This window comes from Delphinus delphis, chromosome 1 (genome assembly GCF_949987515.2).
Source record: "Delphinus delphis chromosome 1, mDelDel1.2, whole genome shotgun sequence".
Taxonomy (NCBI): domain Eukaryota; kingdom Metazoa; phylum Chordata; class Mammalia; order Artiodactyla; family Delphinidae; genus Delphinus; species Delphinus delphis.
Genome location: NC_082683.1, coordinates 163,809,642 through 163,827,332, shown reverse-complemented (window position 1 = coordinate 163,827,332; position 17,691 = coordinate 163,809,642). Strand labels below are relative to the sequence as shown.

General features: G+C 36.8%; 1 protein-coding gene across 1 annotated transcript in view; it reads left to right on the top strand.

Annotated features, from left to right (window-relative positions):
* The window catches only part of DISP1 (dispatched RND transporter family member 1), a 206,091-nt gene that overhangs the window by 173,174 nt on the left and 15,226 nt on the right, over positions 1-17,691 (top strand). The window contains exon 3 of the mRNA XM_059997946.1: positions 13,099-13,128. Within this exon, the coding sequence (XP_059853929.1) occupies positions 13,099-13,128 (30 nt within the window). The remainder of the gene's footprint in view (positions 1-13,098; positions 13,129-17,691) is intronic.

Below are 17,691 nucleotides of genomic sequence, written 5' to 3'. Positions count from 1 at the left end.
CTCGCACATATCTTGCCTTATTTACTTTCCCACTTGCATCTTCTGTTAGCCTCTCATCTTCCTATTTTGGTACTTGAGAGTAGAAATTGTATTTTTATTGCTCAAAAGTGCTTAGTGAACTGGAATTTCTAGGGCGGAGAAGAGATGACAAAATGAATGATTTAATAATGCTGAGAAATAAAGGGCTGTCCTTAGGCAGCCTTCCTTAGGGAAGGTAGTAACGCATCTTTCCCATCCTTCTGCCAAAGATTTTATGATAGAGGTAAGCCAAGATTATAAAAAGATTTAAGTTTTCCATATGGAAGAGCCAGATGTAGGGCCAGGAAGAAGGGAAAAAAGGGTGTTTTTAACATTTATGACAAGAGAGAGCCCTTGGATTCTACATATGTAAGCCTTTTCCTCCAAAATACTTCAACCTTTGACATAAGTTAGGTTCTGGGAAAAGTTACTGCACTCAGTTGACTTAAAATTGAATGTGAGTTTACTTTGTAAGAAATATCTGTTCACAAGGAAAGTATATGGGAAACTTGCTGTAATACTGCCCTTGAGGTTCATGCAGTTAGTTGTCTTGTTATGAAGTTGTTCTGAATGAGCTGAAAAACTTTTGAAATTTCCTTTACAATCTTTGTTCTAGACTGTAATTTACCACGTGCATGTCACTGGAGAGTTAAGGTTCTTGTATTTGGTTGGGGGCCCATTTAATAACCTCTTTTGATCTTTCACTAACTGAAATTATTTTCAAGTTACAAATGCAAGAATAGTACTGTAAACCTGTTAGTTCTTTAAAGGGAATTAGAATTTCCTAAATATATTCCATCCTGGGACTTGGCTATCTTGACTCCAGAGTAACTAAAACAGTGTGATTCTGTGAAAAGAATTGGATCAATGGATCCACTAGGACAGGTGAAACAGACCCTAGCATGTTTAAAACTTTAATAAAGTAAAACTCCTTAAAAACTCAGTGGGCTCCCGACTTCCATCTAACCCCCATTCTCAAACAGGGCCAGACTTACCTTATCTTCTGATCATAGGCTGCCCTCTTTCAGGAAGTAGGGAGGCAGAAAGTGGATCTCCATATTTCCGTTACTCTCTCAGCCCAGTTTCCCCAAATCTGGCTAACAAAATAGGCACCGACTAACTGAGAGATTTCTGTTACCACTATTGTAGTCCTGGAAGGAGCAGTCAACCTCTAAATCCACATTTGTCCCCATTGATAATTAAACCCAAGTGAACAACTGTTACTAGATGGCGCCAAACTGTGTAGTAGGACGGATTTGGATGGTTCAGCCAGACCATGGAAATTCAGTCTCTTAGCTGAACAGGTGCATCACGATCAGCTCGTTATTCTCACAATATCAAATGCCATATATTTTATAAAAATGAATTTTTGGACTCTACTTTTCCCCTTAAAGTGAGGCCTTACAGAAAATAATAATCGAAGCATCACAAAGTAATAGATTATTACTGGCCTAGATTATTAGTAAGTGGAATTGGGAAAAACTGACATCTGGATCAAGGATATCTCTTTAACTCTAAAAGTAGTCATCAAATTACAAAGGAAAATTCCAGCTATTGAAAATTTAAAAATGCATGTCAAAAAATCATGTTAAAAAACATATCACAAACTAGGAAAATTTTGATGTTTCAGAGCTTTAATACTCTTATAAGTAAAGAGGAAAGATATATATATATATAAGCAAAAGAGACATAAAGTAATATATTAATGTGATTACAATCATGTATATATATTAAATAAATTTGGGAAATATAATGGAAGATTAATACAGCTACTAAAAATCATGTTTTCAGAAGCTTTTAATTACCTGGGAAAAACTCATAATCAGAAGTGGTAACACTTTATGCATCCAGTATGGTCCTAATTGTGTACATAGTTATGGCGTATATTTAGGCACAAAGGAAAAAATACTGAAAGGAAGTAGATCAAAAAAAAAGAATTACAGAGGTTAGATCGGTATAGTAAGAGTATGGCTGATTTTTTTCTTCATAATTTTCTGCATTTTTCAGGCTTTAAGAAAACTGTATGTTAGTTTTATAATCAGAAAACCAAACTAACATCAAAACAGAAAATACATCTCCTCAGAATAACCCTTTTAACTTGAGCACTCCTTCATGTTTTCTCTTCTGGTAAAACTCACTAGGTTGGTGAACTAGATGATTCCTCACCACTTCTTATCCCACCAGCGTGTTTGATAACTTGGCATGACTTCCTACAGCGTTTTTTCCTCCTTTGATACATACTACCAAAAATGTGTTACTACATCACAGTTCATCCATCTTCATATTTACCTAACATTAGCCTGGGGAACTCTGCCCCATCTTCCTACTTAGCCCTTTTTTTTCATAAACCACTTATCTAGCCATTTAGAAAGCCAGTCTCTCTAGCTATTCCTATAAGGGGCCAGCATTCTCTTTCAAAGCATTTTAAAACACTAGTTCTTACCTACCTTATGGGGGGGAAGGGTTTATTGATTATTCATATGAAGTATTTCAACATGGAATTTTGATGAGGGGGACCTGACTTCCCAGCTTTTGCCATGGCAGAGTGTTGAAATACTTATGTGATGACTTGAACTCTCTGAAATTCCACACGAGAATACAGTAGAATTTCACAGCAGGAAAGGACCTTAGAAGTAATTTAATTCAACTCTCTTTATATTACAGATGAGAAAATTGAAGCCAGAGTGGTTAAAACCCAAGATTAATCCCCAGTTAATAGCAGGTCTTTTTACTTCTCACTGTGGTCTTTTTAATACATTATTCTTAGAATAAGTTCCTCAGCTTAGTTTCATGGTGTTTGGTATGATAGGTTTTGGGATTGCAGACAGAATCTATGCCGTTATGAACTGAATGCAGTGAACTTAAAGTTTTAGCCTAGTTGCCCTAGCACCAGAATGTAACGAGGACCTCACCATAGCTTGAGAACACATGGTCCCACCATGTTGGGGTTTTCCTCATTCTTCTTCAGAAAATTATTGTTTATTCTCAGTCTAATTCTTTTAAGCATAGTTGATTTTTTTTTTTAACCTCAGACTTTGAGAAGAAAACCCTTTTCTGTCAGTATTATTTTTATAAAAACTGTATTAGAGTTTTGCTTTGATCTTTTTTATTAAAGCTTCTGACCATTGAGTTATATAAATTTAACTTTTTAGTTAAAGGATAAATATGAGAACCTTTAGTTAAGGAAGAAGAATCAATTTCACTATATGTTGTTGTTCTTAAAAGCATAACTAAAGAATTTCTATAGAAGTTGAGGGAATAATCTATCCTCATGGCCAGTAAAATGAAGATATCACAACAGCTGCAAGATATTGGTTACACTGTTGGAATTCATTTTGATACAGTGGATTTTTATTATTTTTTTAACTTCCCCACCCCCCCCAAAGCTTTTTGGTAGCAGGTGTGACTTTTAACCTTCCAAACTCAAACTTGTATGATACTGAATAACTTGGTGGGGGCCAAAATATGTGGGAAATGAATTTTAAAAAGATTAATAATCTTGTAACATGGAGCTCAAATAATAGTTCTTACATTGAACAAAATGCAGACATGTTATACTAAAAATTGAAGACCAGAAATGTTGGAGAAAATAATTGGCAGGTTTGTGAATTATGATTATGTTTATAATTTTGATCTCTAGTCTAATTGATGAAAGCCTTGTCCTATTAATAAAATAGATAACTTATTTTCAGGAATGCAAATAGACCTTCACTGAGGTGTTTTTATTTTTATAAATTTATTTATTTATTTATTTTGGGCTGCGTTGGGTCTTCGTTGCTGCGCGTGGGCTTTCTCTAGTTGCGGCGAGCCGGGGCTACTCTTCGTTGAGGTGCGCGGGCTTCTCACCGCGGTGGCTTCTCTTGTTGCAGAGTACGGGCTCTAGGCATGCAGGCTTCAGTAGTTGTGGCACGTGGGCTTAGTAGTTGTGGCGTGCAGGCTGGAGAGCGCAGGCTCAGTAGTTGTGGTGCACAGGCTTAGTTGTGCACTAAGTTGTGCACTTAGTTGTGCACATTCTCAACCACTGCGCCACCAGGGAAGCCCTTTTACCGAGGTTTTAATTAACATACGAACTCTCATTTGTATAATTTGTATACTTTGTAATGAAAATACAAAACATTTTTACTTTTTTACAGATAAGATCCATAAAATTTTGAAAGTGGAGAAATTTTTGTGTATCTTTCTTATCTTAATGAAAGTAATAAGATATATTTGTTGAATCAGGCTTAATGTAAACCCCCAAAACATACTTGTAAAACTGTGCCTTCAACTTCCAGATTAACCTCTGGACAACCCCTTTGCGTTGTAATTCAAAGTATCACTAGCTTCATTTCAGTAAGCACCACAACTATTTTTAATTCATTATATAGAGATAAGTTAAATGTAGTTTTAGGCATTTCTAATTGTACTTAAAGTACATCATTATATATAAATATTAAACAACTGAGAGTATGGAAGTGTGTTATACATAGAATATATAAACCTTGGTTTATCCAAAATTTCACCAGAATTTTTCTTGTAATATATAAATTTATTTTAATATTATTGATTATATAATTATATATAGTATATTAATTGTATTAATATATTTTATAATTATATAATATTATGTAATAATTATATAATTAATAACATATTGATTATACAATTAATTAAGAATACTATATATTATTATATAATACTATATTTGTGACAATAGATACTCATATTTTGATTCACATATGTATGTATAAGGTTCTCAGAGGTCCTCTGAATCATTAAAGGAAGTTTAAAGTCTTTGCCATTTCTTTTCCTCTCAGTACTGTACACCTAGAACTCTACACTAGCTCCCAACCTGATCTTTAGTGTTTCCTGCACCTTGCCACCAGATCATTTATCCTAAAATAGTGTTTTCATTGTATCCATTCTCGCTCAAGAAACTTTAGCAGCTTCCTATTTCTATTGCTTGCTTCCTGCCTACTCCAATAAGCTGCCCTTCACACTATTCCCTCCTAAGTCCTACTGACATTGCTCACGCTTCTACGGGAAGGTGTCTGACATAGGTCTTGGCACAATGTTTGTTTCCGTTCCCTCTGCTTCCTGTTTATCTGCCTGAAATCTATCTGTCCTTCAAGATCTAGTTCAAATTCTACTTACGTCAAGTTCAGGGGCTACTCTTTGGAGTACTCTGTTCCAATATTATCTCCCTGTTCCCCATTCACTTAACATTTTGTACTATACCTTTAAGTTCCAATTATTTTCTTATATTATTCTCTAATAATTGTTTCTTGTCTGGAAGTCACATTTTCCTGGCAAATTGTCCAAAGCAGTGGTTCAAGCTCTGACTGTGTAAGCTCTATTCCAGAACCTACTGAACCAGATCCCTGGGAAGGACCCTGGAAATCTCTTTCTTTATTTAAGCTAACCAGGTGATTCCAATGAAGATCAAATTACTTGGTGTCATTTGAACTATGCAGTAAATATTTGAATTGAACAAAATTAACTATAGATTTTGTATTAAATGTATTTTGTTTTAAGTTCTTTGTTTTTTTTTTTTTTTTTTTTGTTTTTTTTTGCGGTACGCGGGCCTCTCACTGTTGTGGCCTCTCCCGTTGTGGCCTCTCCCGTTGTGGCCTCTCCCGGACGCGCAGGCTCAGCGGCCATGGCCCACGGGCCCACGGGCCCAGCCGTTCCTCGGCATGTGGGATCTTCCCGGACCGGGGCACGAACCCGTGTCCCCTGCATCGGCAGGCGGACTCTCAACCACTGCACCCCCAGGGAAGCCCTGTTTTAAGTTCTTTGAAAATTTATGATCTGTGTCATAAATTTAGGTCATAATAGGTAGTGTTACCTATTTTCTTCTAGTATATAGTTACCTGGGAGACTTCCATTCTCCCCAAATTCTGTATCAGTGAGAGAACTTTTCAAAGAAAATATTTCAATCACATGTACCTAAATGAATGCATATATAATTTCCCTTTATGAAGTTCTTTTTCACTTCTTTTTAACTTTACAGCTAATTCATGAATACATTCTCATGAAGAATTCAAAAATACAAAGTAAAACTCACTTTTGATTCCTTCTCTCATGGTAAACAAGACTGTTGATTTGCCATGTTCCCTTCTGAATTTTTAGCATACATTTACATATTTTGTATATCATTTTTCCCATAAATGCTGGATGAATTATTTTGAAACTTCTCACCTTGTCTTGGTGCTCTTTCCATATCAGTATGTGTATGTGTATGTGTATGTGTACGTTTGTGTATTCATTCTGTACAGTGTTCCATAGTATGGATGTACCACCATCTATTTAAGCATCCGTTAAAGATGGACCTTTAGGTTGCTCTCACTTTTTTCCTTACTGTAAACCACACCTCAGTGAACATCCTTGCATGTGCACTTTCGTGAACACATACCATTTGCTCTTAAATAAGATCTTCCTGTTCTGCCCTCCTTTTCATTTTTGGCTCACAAGCAGTTTCTCATAATCTGCATTAGGGTACTCTCTTCCAGGTTGTGGCCAAAAAGTACCGGATCAAGTCAGAAAATTTGCATTCCAGACCTGGCTCTTCATTGACTTGCTCTGTGATCTTGGACCTTTTTCTTCTTTGTTAATGTGAAAACAAAGATTAGAGGGATGACTTTTAGGGTTTCTTACAGTTCTAATGATTTCTTGTTCTAATTAGGCTTGTGGGTGTGATACCATTTATTTTTGTTATACTCAGCTAGTAGCAAGCGCCATTTGAATCTTGTAAAGTAAATCATAAAGGTTCACGGTGCTTATGAATAGAAGGGCATTACACTTTATTCCTCATTAGTCTTCTGCGTTACTGCTTAACTGATGCTCAAATGCCATTTCCAGATGAACTACTCGTAATGGTGGTGGTGATGGTAGCAGAGGATGAGGGGAAGGGGAAGGAGGGGGAGTTAGACCTTTTTTTCTTTGGATAATGCTCAACAGTTTACAGAAAACTGTTACTCATACAGCTCACTTTCAGGTATTATCCATTTCTCACAAATCCTGCGAAATTAAAGGACTTGTTCAGATCATTCAACTAATGAGTTTCAGGGTCCAGACTTGAGCTCACATCTTTTTTCTCTCATATATATATATATTCTTTTACAGATTCTTTTCCATAATAGGTTATTACAAGACATTGAATATAGTTCCCTGTGCTATACAGTAGGTCCTTGTTGTTTATTTTAACTCACATCTTTTGATTACTTAGTTCACTACTTTCTTAAAGACAATTTCCTCATGCTCAAATATTTATTTAATTTATGCTGAATTTCTTTTTTAACATTTATAGAGAGATTGGTATTTATTACATGCTCTTTAAATATTAGTCCTCCACTCCCAACCTTATCCTTGGTCTCCTAGTTTATTTTATATTTTGTGTAGTAGTGGGACTCTGGTCGGTTACAACAGTCTGAGACAGCAAGATGACCAGTACTTTTGAGTCAACAACTCTTGAGCATTCAGGACATGCATTACGCAAGTAGTTGTGGTTATTGTTATCCTTCAAATCACTTGACACAGACCATAAACATTTAGCTCTGGTGCATGAAGATAAATTAGAGACCGAGCTTAGCTTGTCTACAGGGTATCTGTTTCATCTTCACGGTAGACCCCAAGTGTGCCAGTGATGATTCATGGAAATACTTAGTGATGAAGATTGGTTTTGTTTTTGTTGGAAATCTTTTAAAGAATGCTCATCAAAGTGTGGATTCTTTATTTTCAGATACTTTCTTCCTAACATACCAGCAATGAGCTAAAGATATTGCTTGCAGAATACCCTTTTACAAAAAGGCAATGTGGCACAATCCAATGGGACTAAAGTATGGGACTCTTGAGACTAAAATGTGCTACTTTAAGCACTTTCTTATTTAAATTTGGTTACTACCATGAAGTAGAAAATATATGTCCTTCATAGCATTTTAGTTTTTCAGAAATATACAAAGCTCTTTTCTTCCTAGCTTTGATTTTCCTGAATGCTAGGAAGAGCTATTTGGAATTTGTGAAACTTGATACTGCCCCTTTCTAAGTCGTGATATTAATTCTGCAGCTATGTCAACAATTGAGTTCTCTAGAGGGGTAGCATGTTTTCATGTTTTAGTGGTCCCATTTCCCTCTGTCTTCCCAAAAATTATCAAAAGAGAGAGAAAAGTTGAGGGAAACCGAAAAAACAGGCCCTTTGTAGCTTTTCTACATTTTTTTCTGTTTCTTGTTAACTTTTTCCCTCACATACAAATTACCTTTTAAAAAAATCTTCCTTGCCTCTGTGCATCCCCCAACCCCCATTTTCATGATTACCCCACTCTGCACCCCGCACCTTCCCTCCTTCTGAGAACTTTACAGTGTCTTTAGTTGGTCCCTTGACCGATATATGTGCACATACCACAGTTCACTGGTCATCGGAGCTGGAGCCAAGGTTCTCAACTGCTGTTACAGTTCTCAAGTGTGAGGTGCCAGGGGCAATTAATTACTTATTATGAGTACTGAGTTATAAGTGCCTTATTTATTTTTTTGAAAGCAGAGTTGAGCTTAGCCCTACAATCATGTCAGTGTCATCCACTCGCATACAGAAATGCTCTCTTGAGTGGGAGAGAGACACTCCAGCTAGTCATCTGGGGATTGTGCACAAGCAAGCTTATTTACGCTACAGCCTGTGGGAGTGTCATGGGGCATGCAAATGTCATCTGCCTTGGGGCTTTTTCTCAGCAGAAAAAAGGGCTACAACCCTAACCAAAGAACAAGCAGATGTTCCCAACTAAGATGATTATTTTTTATTTGGTTTTTTTTTTTTTTTTGGCATGAGTTTTGACCAGACAGTATTAAAAAGGTGAATGAACCTTCGAAAAACATGGTTTCTCTCTTGTTTGTTTTTACCAGTTGTTATTTAGCAACACAAGACTGAAGTTAGGGGGAAAAAATCATTCTGCAGATTTTATTAGATAGCTATTAAAAGTAGCAAATCGGAAAGAGGGTACAGATGGAGGAAGGCTATTTTTTTTTTTTTTTTTTTTTTGAGGCACGCGGGCCTCTCACCGCCGCGGCCTCTCGTGCCGCGGAGCACAGGCTCCAGACGCGCAGGCCCAGCAGCCACAGCCCACGGGCCCAGCCGCCCCGCGGCACGCGGGATTCTCCCGGACCAGGGCACGAACGCACGCCCCCCGCATCGGCAGGCGGACCCCCAACCACTGCGCCACCAGGGAAGCCCGAGGAAGACTATTTTTGATCATGAAAGTATGTGGTGGATTCCCTTGTTTGCCTCCTTAAACAGGTATGTTCTGGTAAGAGATTGTAGGGCAGAATTCAAGATGGTAACATCATGGACTTCCCTGGTGGCGCAGTGGTTGAGAATCCGCCTGCCGAGGCAGGGGATGCAGGTTCTGTGCTCCGGTCCGGGAAAATCCCACATGTCGCGGAGCGGCTGGGCCCGTGGGTCATGGCGGCTGATCCTGCGTGTCTAGAGCTTGTGCTCCCCAACGGGAGAAGCCACAGCAGTGAGAGGCCCGCATACCGCAAAAAAAGAAAAAAAGATGGCAACACCGTAAACCATAAATCAAACAGGTTTCATGTTTTACCTGCAGTTGTGGTTTTGGTGTTTCAAACATCTGTTTGTCATGTCCATTAGTATAAAAACTTCAAAGGGAACTTATGTTTTCCCAGGAGGTATCTTTGTGGTAACCTTAGTTTTTCTTTTTCAACTGATGTCAACAATTTCTACTTATTGTCTCCAATTTAACATAAAATGAGGTCTTTACTCAAGCAGAAAGAATGTGATGAATATGTACTTGTTTCTGTCTCTTGGGAGCAAACTAGTCATAGATCCATGAATTTCTCAGTTAAAAAAAAAGTTAATGGGGGTGAGTAGGAGGAAAAAGAATATTTACATTTGTTACAACCCAAAATGTATATAATAAGATATTTTTTTGCAACTGCTTGGTATGATTTACCCGAGAGCCATGGCTCTGGGGATCACCTTGGGTCTAAAGACAACAAAATCTGTTAACTTCTTGTGGAAATTCAAGAGACAGTTTTGAGGATGTGTAACTTGAAAACCGGGAGTGAAAAATTAAGACTTTGTGTACAAGTTAAGTGATTGGCTTCTTTGGTCAGTGTCTTACTCTCCCTCTCTGTAAAAAATAAAATTTCTCGCAAAGCTCATTAATAGCTTCATCGTTGGTATTCAGATAGCATGTTCTTTAAAAAGCAGTGTGTGGTTGTGGTGATGGACACACAACTCTGTGGAAGTACTAAAACCCATTAACTCGTACAGTTTAAATGGATTAATTATATGGTATGTGAATTATATCTCAATAAAACGTATATTTAAAGAATCAATATATAATTATATTTGAGAAGATAGTGGGGTGTTTCCCTTGGTAGATTTACCCCCCAAAACGAGTGCTCTTCATGAGTTCTTCAGTAGCAGACATTTTTATTGAAAGCCCCATTTGTGTAGAGCAAGTTTTCAAGTGCTTCACCAGCTCCTGGGGTTGTAGGTGTGGTCTTTCCCTCTGGGCTCAGATGGCCTGGCTCGACCACATCCACAAAATTGATATTGAATTAGGCATGAGAGAAACAACTGTAAAAGATTTGGGGGGGAAATCACCAAAACTTAGATTATATATTGTAATTAGTGAACTCAGGCTATTCAAAAGTATCTGAAGTCTTCCAAAACTGGAAATCATAGACAATGCAGTATGATAAGTAAGAAAAGATTGGCAGCTGAGTATACATTTAAATTTAAGTTACAGTTAGATATTTAAGGAATGTATATGGCACTTTTTTAGAATTTTTTACTTTAACCTTTCTGATTAGCTATAAATGAATGATTCCTGCAGCACTGAGGAATAAGAGGGCCTCTATTATAGGATTCAGAGGCACAAACGAAAACTTAGAAAATGTAGTAAAGTGGTAAAGGAGCTTAGGACTGGCAGATAGGAATGGGCTGAAGTTACAAAGTGCGTGTGTGTGTGTGTGTGTTTAATAGAAAGAGAGATAAACAAATAGAAAATAAAACTAAATTTTCCTATGTTGATATTTATGTCCTCATTTTCTTGCTATCCATTGACTACTGACTTCAAAGCTGTTGAACCTGAGAAAAGTAATAAAAGATGCTCGTTCATTAATCAGCAAACTCTGATCTGACATCCACAAAGGACCATACATTCTACTAGGTTATGGAGATGTAAACACAAATAAGATGTGGTCGCTGGGTATGATTTAATGTCAGTTTTTAGCTTTTAAAAGTGAATTCTCTTTATTGTACATATATAAGAAGAATGCACTTTAGGGGGATTTCTTTAGTAATGCTGTGAATATTCGGTCTCATACTTGCTCGTAAAGCAACAAGTTCTCTTATGCTCTTCTTACTGGAAACTCTGACTTTAAATTCCACATCTCCCAAAAGAAATAATACTTCCTTTCCTGTATGACAGATGAGTATTTTATGATTATCCCTATGTCATTTCCCCCCCGGTATTAAAGACCGACACACACAGGACTGAGAACAGCAAATTAGGAATCAAGAAACATGAGTTCTCTCTACAGCTCTGCTCCTACGACCCTGAATGATCAAAGGCAAACTGAGGCCCATCTCTACAAATAGGACCGGGATGAAATTGGAATGTGTCTCTTCTCTAACATTGTTCCCAGTGCTTGCAACCTCTGGAGTTGTTCCATCTCCTTGAGTTTAGTATTTTTAAGGGGCTTAAACTCATTAACGAGGACATGTACATAAAGCATGAAATTTAGAACATATGCATCTTTCATGTAAACAGATTAATGCAAAGTGCGTTCTAGAATGTAAGTTCCATGAAGTTTGGGACCCTGTTGGTCTCATTCATGGCTATAACAGGAGTTAAATATTTTTTTTTTAAGAATGAATACATGTATATTAGTGAGACATGTAATCGAGAGGGAAAATATGAAAGGAAACTTTAGATCTCAAAGAAATTCTAAAATAGGGCTCTAACTACTGGAAGAGTAATAACTTGAAGTAGAAAGACTAGAAGATAGATTTTTCATTTTGTTTTATTTCCTCAAAGTATGGGACAGCCTGGTGGAAGATTTCAGGTTAGGAGAGAGTACACAGATAGGAAATTTATTCATTTATTCAGCAAATATTTAAGTAACTCTCAGTATTAGTGTAATGGTGATCAGACTTTTTGATCTCACGACCCCTTTACACTTTCAAAAATTATTAAGGATCCAAAGCTATTTTGTTTATGTGGGTTGTATCTGATATGTGCCATATTGGAATTGAAACAAATTTAAAATTTCTAATTTAACTTATTTGAAATAATGACAGTAAGCCCTTTATGTGTTAACATAAATAATATTTTTCATGAAAAACAATATCATTTCCAAAACAGAAAAAAAAAGTTTAGTGAGATGATTAGTATCATTTCACATTTTTGCAAGTCTCTTTGATGTGTGGCTTCAGAGAAGACAGCAGGATTCTCATACCTGCTTCTGCAATATACTGCAGTCTGCTCTTCGGTTGAAATATACAAAATTATGGAGAAAACCCAGCTTTAAACAGGTATGGGGGTTAGAAAAGGGAGACCCTCACAAACTCTGTGAAGGATCTCAGGAACTCCCAGGGATCTTCATCCCACACTGTGAGAACCACCGTATTCCAGAATGGTGAAACATGAGTAGCGATTTGTAGCTGAAGAAGGAATACAATATTTCTAGTTGAAGAAGGTATTGATGTCCTATTTAAAAAAAAAAAAGATGTTGGGGGATCCTTGATAAGTAAGAAGCAGCCTGGATTGGAGACCTGTCTGTGGCTTCTTGTTGTGAGAGAGATGAGGGAGTCTGTAGCTGTAGGTTTGGGGAATGTTACATGGTATGACTATGATTCCCTGAAGAGGGTGTGATAAGAGTCTGGTAAGATGCCACCTACTGGTGTACAAGATGGTCAACATTCATTGTTAAATCCAAAATCTCTCAAATAGAATCCTTTTTAAGCCTTCCAGGATTTTTTTGTAAAGAGAGATAACAAGTAAAATGTTAAATACATATATAAAGCATGTGTTTATATTACAATGCCTGTTTCTGATTGTTTTTTCTTTGCTTTTTTTCCAGCCCATCCAGACCTTTCAAGTTACCAAAAAGGTAAAGTAGTTTGGATTTTCTTATTAAATAAGTATGTGCTTTTCCCCTTTTAGTATTTTCTTTACATTTTGCGGCTGTTTTCACCTTCCTCGTTCATATTTTTGTGAAGGAAAACTAAATTTCTCTGAGTTGGCTGCTTGAGGAATCCTAGACCTCCAAAAGTGGTTTTAATCCCAAGGTTGACATTTAGCCTTTAAATGCTATTTGGGTTTAATCATTTACATTTACATAATTATTTTGAATCTTTCCTGTAATGGATTGGCTTCTCAAGTGTCCTACTTATTAAGAGAAAAACTGTTCAGCCAACTACCATGACTTAAATTCATGGCCGTTTATTTCAGCTGGGTTGTCTGTGTTTCTAAACATTTTGCTATCATGTTAAGATGGAGGTATTCTTTTATGTGGAAAATTTTAATTTTAGTTTTATAGTAGAAAAGCAAAATTTTAAATGGACAAGAGGTTCTGAAAAAAGCATTGTCTCATCAGCTGTCCTTGTACATTGTGTACATTGTGGTTCCAGATATAATATTATTTAAGAAATTCTTAGTGATCTTTGAAATTCATTTGCTAAAGAAGCTCAGATGCTAATAACCCTGAAGCCTATCTCAGGAGAGTCACCCTTTCTTTGGAGTAAAATTACTACATAAATTTTAATTAGAAACTCCTTCCACATTTAAAAAATATTTTTTAAATTATAATAAAATAGACATAGCATAAAATTTACCATTTTAACCATTTTAAAGTATACAATTCTGTGGCATTAAGTACATTCACGTTATTATACAGCCATCACACCATTCATCTCCAGAACCTTTTTCTACTTTTCAAACTGAACCTCTATACCCATTAAATAGTACCTCCTCATTTCTTCCCCCCCCCCCACCAGCTTCTGGCAACCACTATTCTACGCTGTCTCTATGAATTTCATTACTCTAATATGTACAGTACAAATACTGTACTCTGTGGAAGAGTACAGTATTTGTCCTTTTGTGACTGGCTGATTTCACTTAGCATAATGTCCTCAAGCTTCATCCATGTTGTAGCATGTGTCAGAATTTCCTTCCTATGTAAGACTGAACGATATTCCGTTGTATGCATATACTACATTTTATTTACCCAATTTTGCAAAAAAATTATGGAAAAAAGATGAAGGAAAGAGGTTTTACAAGTAAATATGGCATATGAAGAAAATGAATTTCCATTTTTCTAGAAATAATAGGGTCTTCTTAAGTGACCAGAAGTTTTATATTTTGAAAGGTTCATATATATTTGTCTCTGTTAATAGATTGGTATTTTTAAAAACCTGAATTTATTCTTTTCAGTATATACACATAAAAATACAACTTCTTCCTAAAATTAGCCTTTTCTGAGTCCCCTTTCCTACCCCAGCTGGAAGTACTAGCTTCCTTCATTGAATTCACAAAACATTTTATCTGTATCCTTCTGTTGACCTGATTTCGTAGGTATCTGTGCACCTGTCTGATTTTCTGAATTAGGCTCTAAGTTCCTTGAGGGTAATATCCATGTCTGCTATTATTTTATTCCCAGAATGTCTGCCTTCTTACTATGTAATGTTAATTGTTGAATGAGTTTATTACTTCACAAGAAAGAAAGAGTTCTGTACTGTTTTCCTCTGTGAAATTCCATAAGCTTCAATCATTCCTCCCACTAAATTGATAGTTGATGCCACTAGAAATGTTATGATTAATGACATTTAGAAATGGGTACCTTTAAAGGCCAAGAGGAATAAGGGAGAGATATTAAAGGAAACAGAAAGAAAGAAACCGAGGAAGAAGAGATTTTTTTAGGAAGCAAGCAGTAGCTAAAGTGTTAAATATTGCTCAGGTCCAAGAAGATGAAAACCAAGAGAGTTAGTTGACTTTGGCAGTTTCAGAAGAGTCACGAGAGCAAAAGCCAAGCTATCGGGGGTTAAGGATTGGGTGGTTGGTCAGGAAAAGGAGGCCTCAAGTCCAAGGTACTCATACTCTCTAAAGCCTGGCTCTCTGCTCAGAAAGGCAGGGGTGAAAGAGAAGAGTGTTTCCAGAAAGGCAGCAAAGGGCAAAAGAAAAAAGTCTTTGTAAGCTGAGAGGAAAATTTGCTGTGGAGGGCCTTATTGTAATACAAATGGCCCATTTAAAACAGGCCCCCATGTAATGTCCCTACAGCATAAGTTAGCCCTGTAAGACACTTCATTTGTTTTAACAGTTATTTCTGATCTTTTCCCAGAATAAACCCGATAATAAGGTGGCTGAGAATCTATGAGGATATTTGAGGGACTTCCCATTGGATCCTCATGAAAATCCATCATGGCAGGAACAGCCTGGATCAGGGTGCCACACAGCCTGCCCACTTACTCAGATCCACAGTTTACCCACAAACGCAATCCATTCATTCTGTGCTTCTGAGTCTTACATACCTGTACTATTTGAGACTTAACCTACTGAGAAGTGCTACGGATACACTTTTTTATAGAGCAGTGCCATGGATAGCAACTGCGGGCCTAACCTATGCAGCTGATACAGCAGTAGGGCCTTGAGGAAAACTGTTCCCTGGTCAGTCACTGGAAAATGACTGCCTGCTGTCACCCAGCAGTTACAGAAGTGGATTGCGTTTACAATTATGCTGTATGGTCTGAAGAGTTACAAAATCGAGATCAGGCAGATGAAAGACAAGTACTACATGGTACGCAGAGGAACATACTATAGTGAGAAGAGTGGTCCTTTGGAAAATTCTTCCAATGCCCAGAAAAGCATGTGCAGGTTCTTTATTCAAATTTAAACTTAGTTAGAATATGTACCTGGAACCCAGACTCACCATGAAGGGAATTAGCCAAAAAATATAGCGATAAAATTTATAGGTCATTTTTAATTTCCTTTACTTCTCCAGTTTTCCTGCTTTATTAGATGTTTTCCTTAATATTACAACCATTGTCTGGGTTTTGTATTATACATGAAACTTTTGTTTCCCACGTGGTGCCCATAGTTACGCAACATCTTAGAACAGACAGCAGGAAGCAGAAATAGCCTCAGCAGTTGTGTGCTATTTAGGAGAAACCCTTGTCTGAATGACATTTACTCAGAGTAGCTGGGGCTTTCCCCCATGGTGCTTTATGTCCTCAGGATGGTGATTCCATTTCTTAAGTGCGAACAGTTGTCTCTAGGAAAGGTTAGCACATGAAACATCTGCTTTGTGAGGAAGTGGACTTGTAATATAGTAAGGTTAAACGTGTTTGGAAGAAATGTGCCGAAATCACTAATGCCGTAAAGTTTCCATATGTAGTCAATGCATGGATATGGTATAGAGCAGTGCTGTAAAATCAAAACCAAATGTTTTCAAAGGCAAGAAAAAGCAATTATTGAATGAGGTTTTGAAGGTTGCTATGCATGTGTGCAGATTCTTCAAGAACACAAACAAAAAGTCATTATATGGGTAAATTAAACCACAGTATGAAAACTAAGCAATTTGGGGCCCACTGCCCTCTATTGATAACATGTTTGTAGGTAAAAATGCATAACTTCTGGTTCATTTGAAAGAAAATTGATCCGTTTAACATAAAGTGTAATGAGTAATTGTGTAAGCCTGGGGCCATTTTCATTTCATAGGGCTGATATTTTAAAGGTCTAAAATGTAAAGGACTCTTTAAGTCTGATGCAATGAAACAGAAAGTCTCAAATGGGCTATTGACAAAGGACTTTATGGTTCAAACCGGTTACTTTCATCTTAGTTTGCATTTGGTAGAAGAGGAAATGAAGTATAGCGAATATAAGCTTTGGGTGTGTTCTAGAAATAGGAACGCTTCTGACCACTTGGTGTTTACATTTGAACAACTACAATCAGCGTATTGTGATTTATTTGTTTTCACTACATTCAGAATTGTTCTTAAAAAGTTATTCCATCTCATCTAGCATAATTTTTCCTTAATGAGTTTTTAAATGCAGAATTTACAGTCCAGTGAATAATGTTCAAACTTGAAGTCCTTTGGGTCTAGGTGATTTTGCATAGAGAAATTAACTATAGGTGTGGTTTAGGAATTTAATTTTCAGATGACAGTTTGGGGAAGCATCTGTTTGTGGCAAGTTGGCTTATTCCTGATGTTTTCTGTTTCTCTTGTGTTTGAAGCAAGAGATGATATCATAGTGGTTAAGAGGCCAGACTCTAGAACCAGACTACCTAGGTTCCTAGCTTTGTGACCTTTTTTTTCTTTTGAGATATTATTGACATGTAACATTATATTAGTTTCAGGTGTATAACATAATAATTTGATATTCATATGTATTGCAAAATAATCACCGCAATAAGTTTCGTGAACATTCATCACCACACATAGTTACCAATTTTTTTTCGTTCTTGTAATGAGAACTTTCAAGATCTACTCTCTCAGCAACTTTCAAGTATGTAATACAGTATTATTAACTATAGTCACCATGCTGTACATTACACCCCCAGGACGTGCTTGTTTTATGAGCTGGGCCAGCTTGTGACTTTGAACAAGTTATTTAGCCTGCGTGTGCCTCAGTTTCATCTCATAAAGTTGTTGTGAGAATTATATGAGATGATAATCTA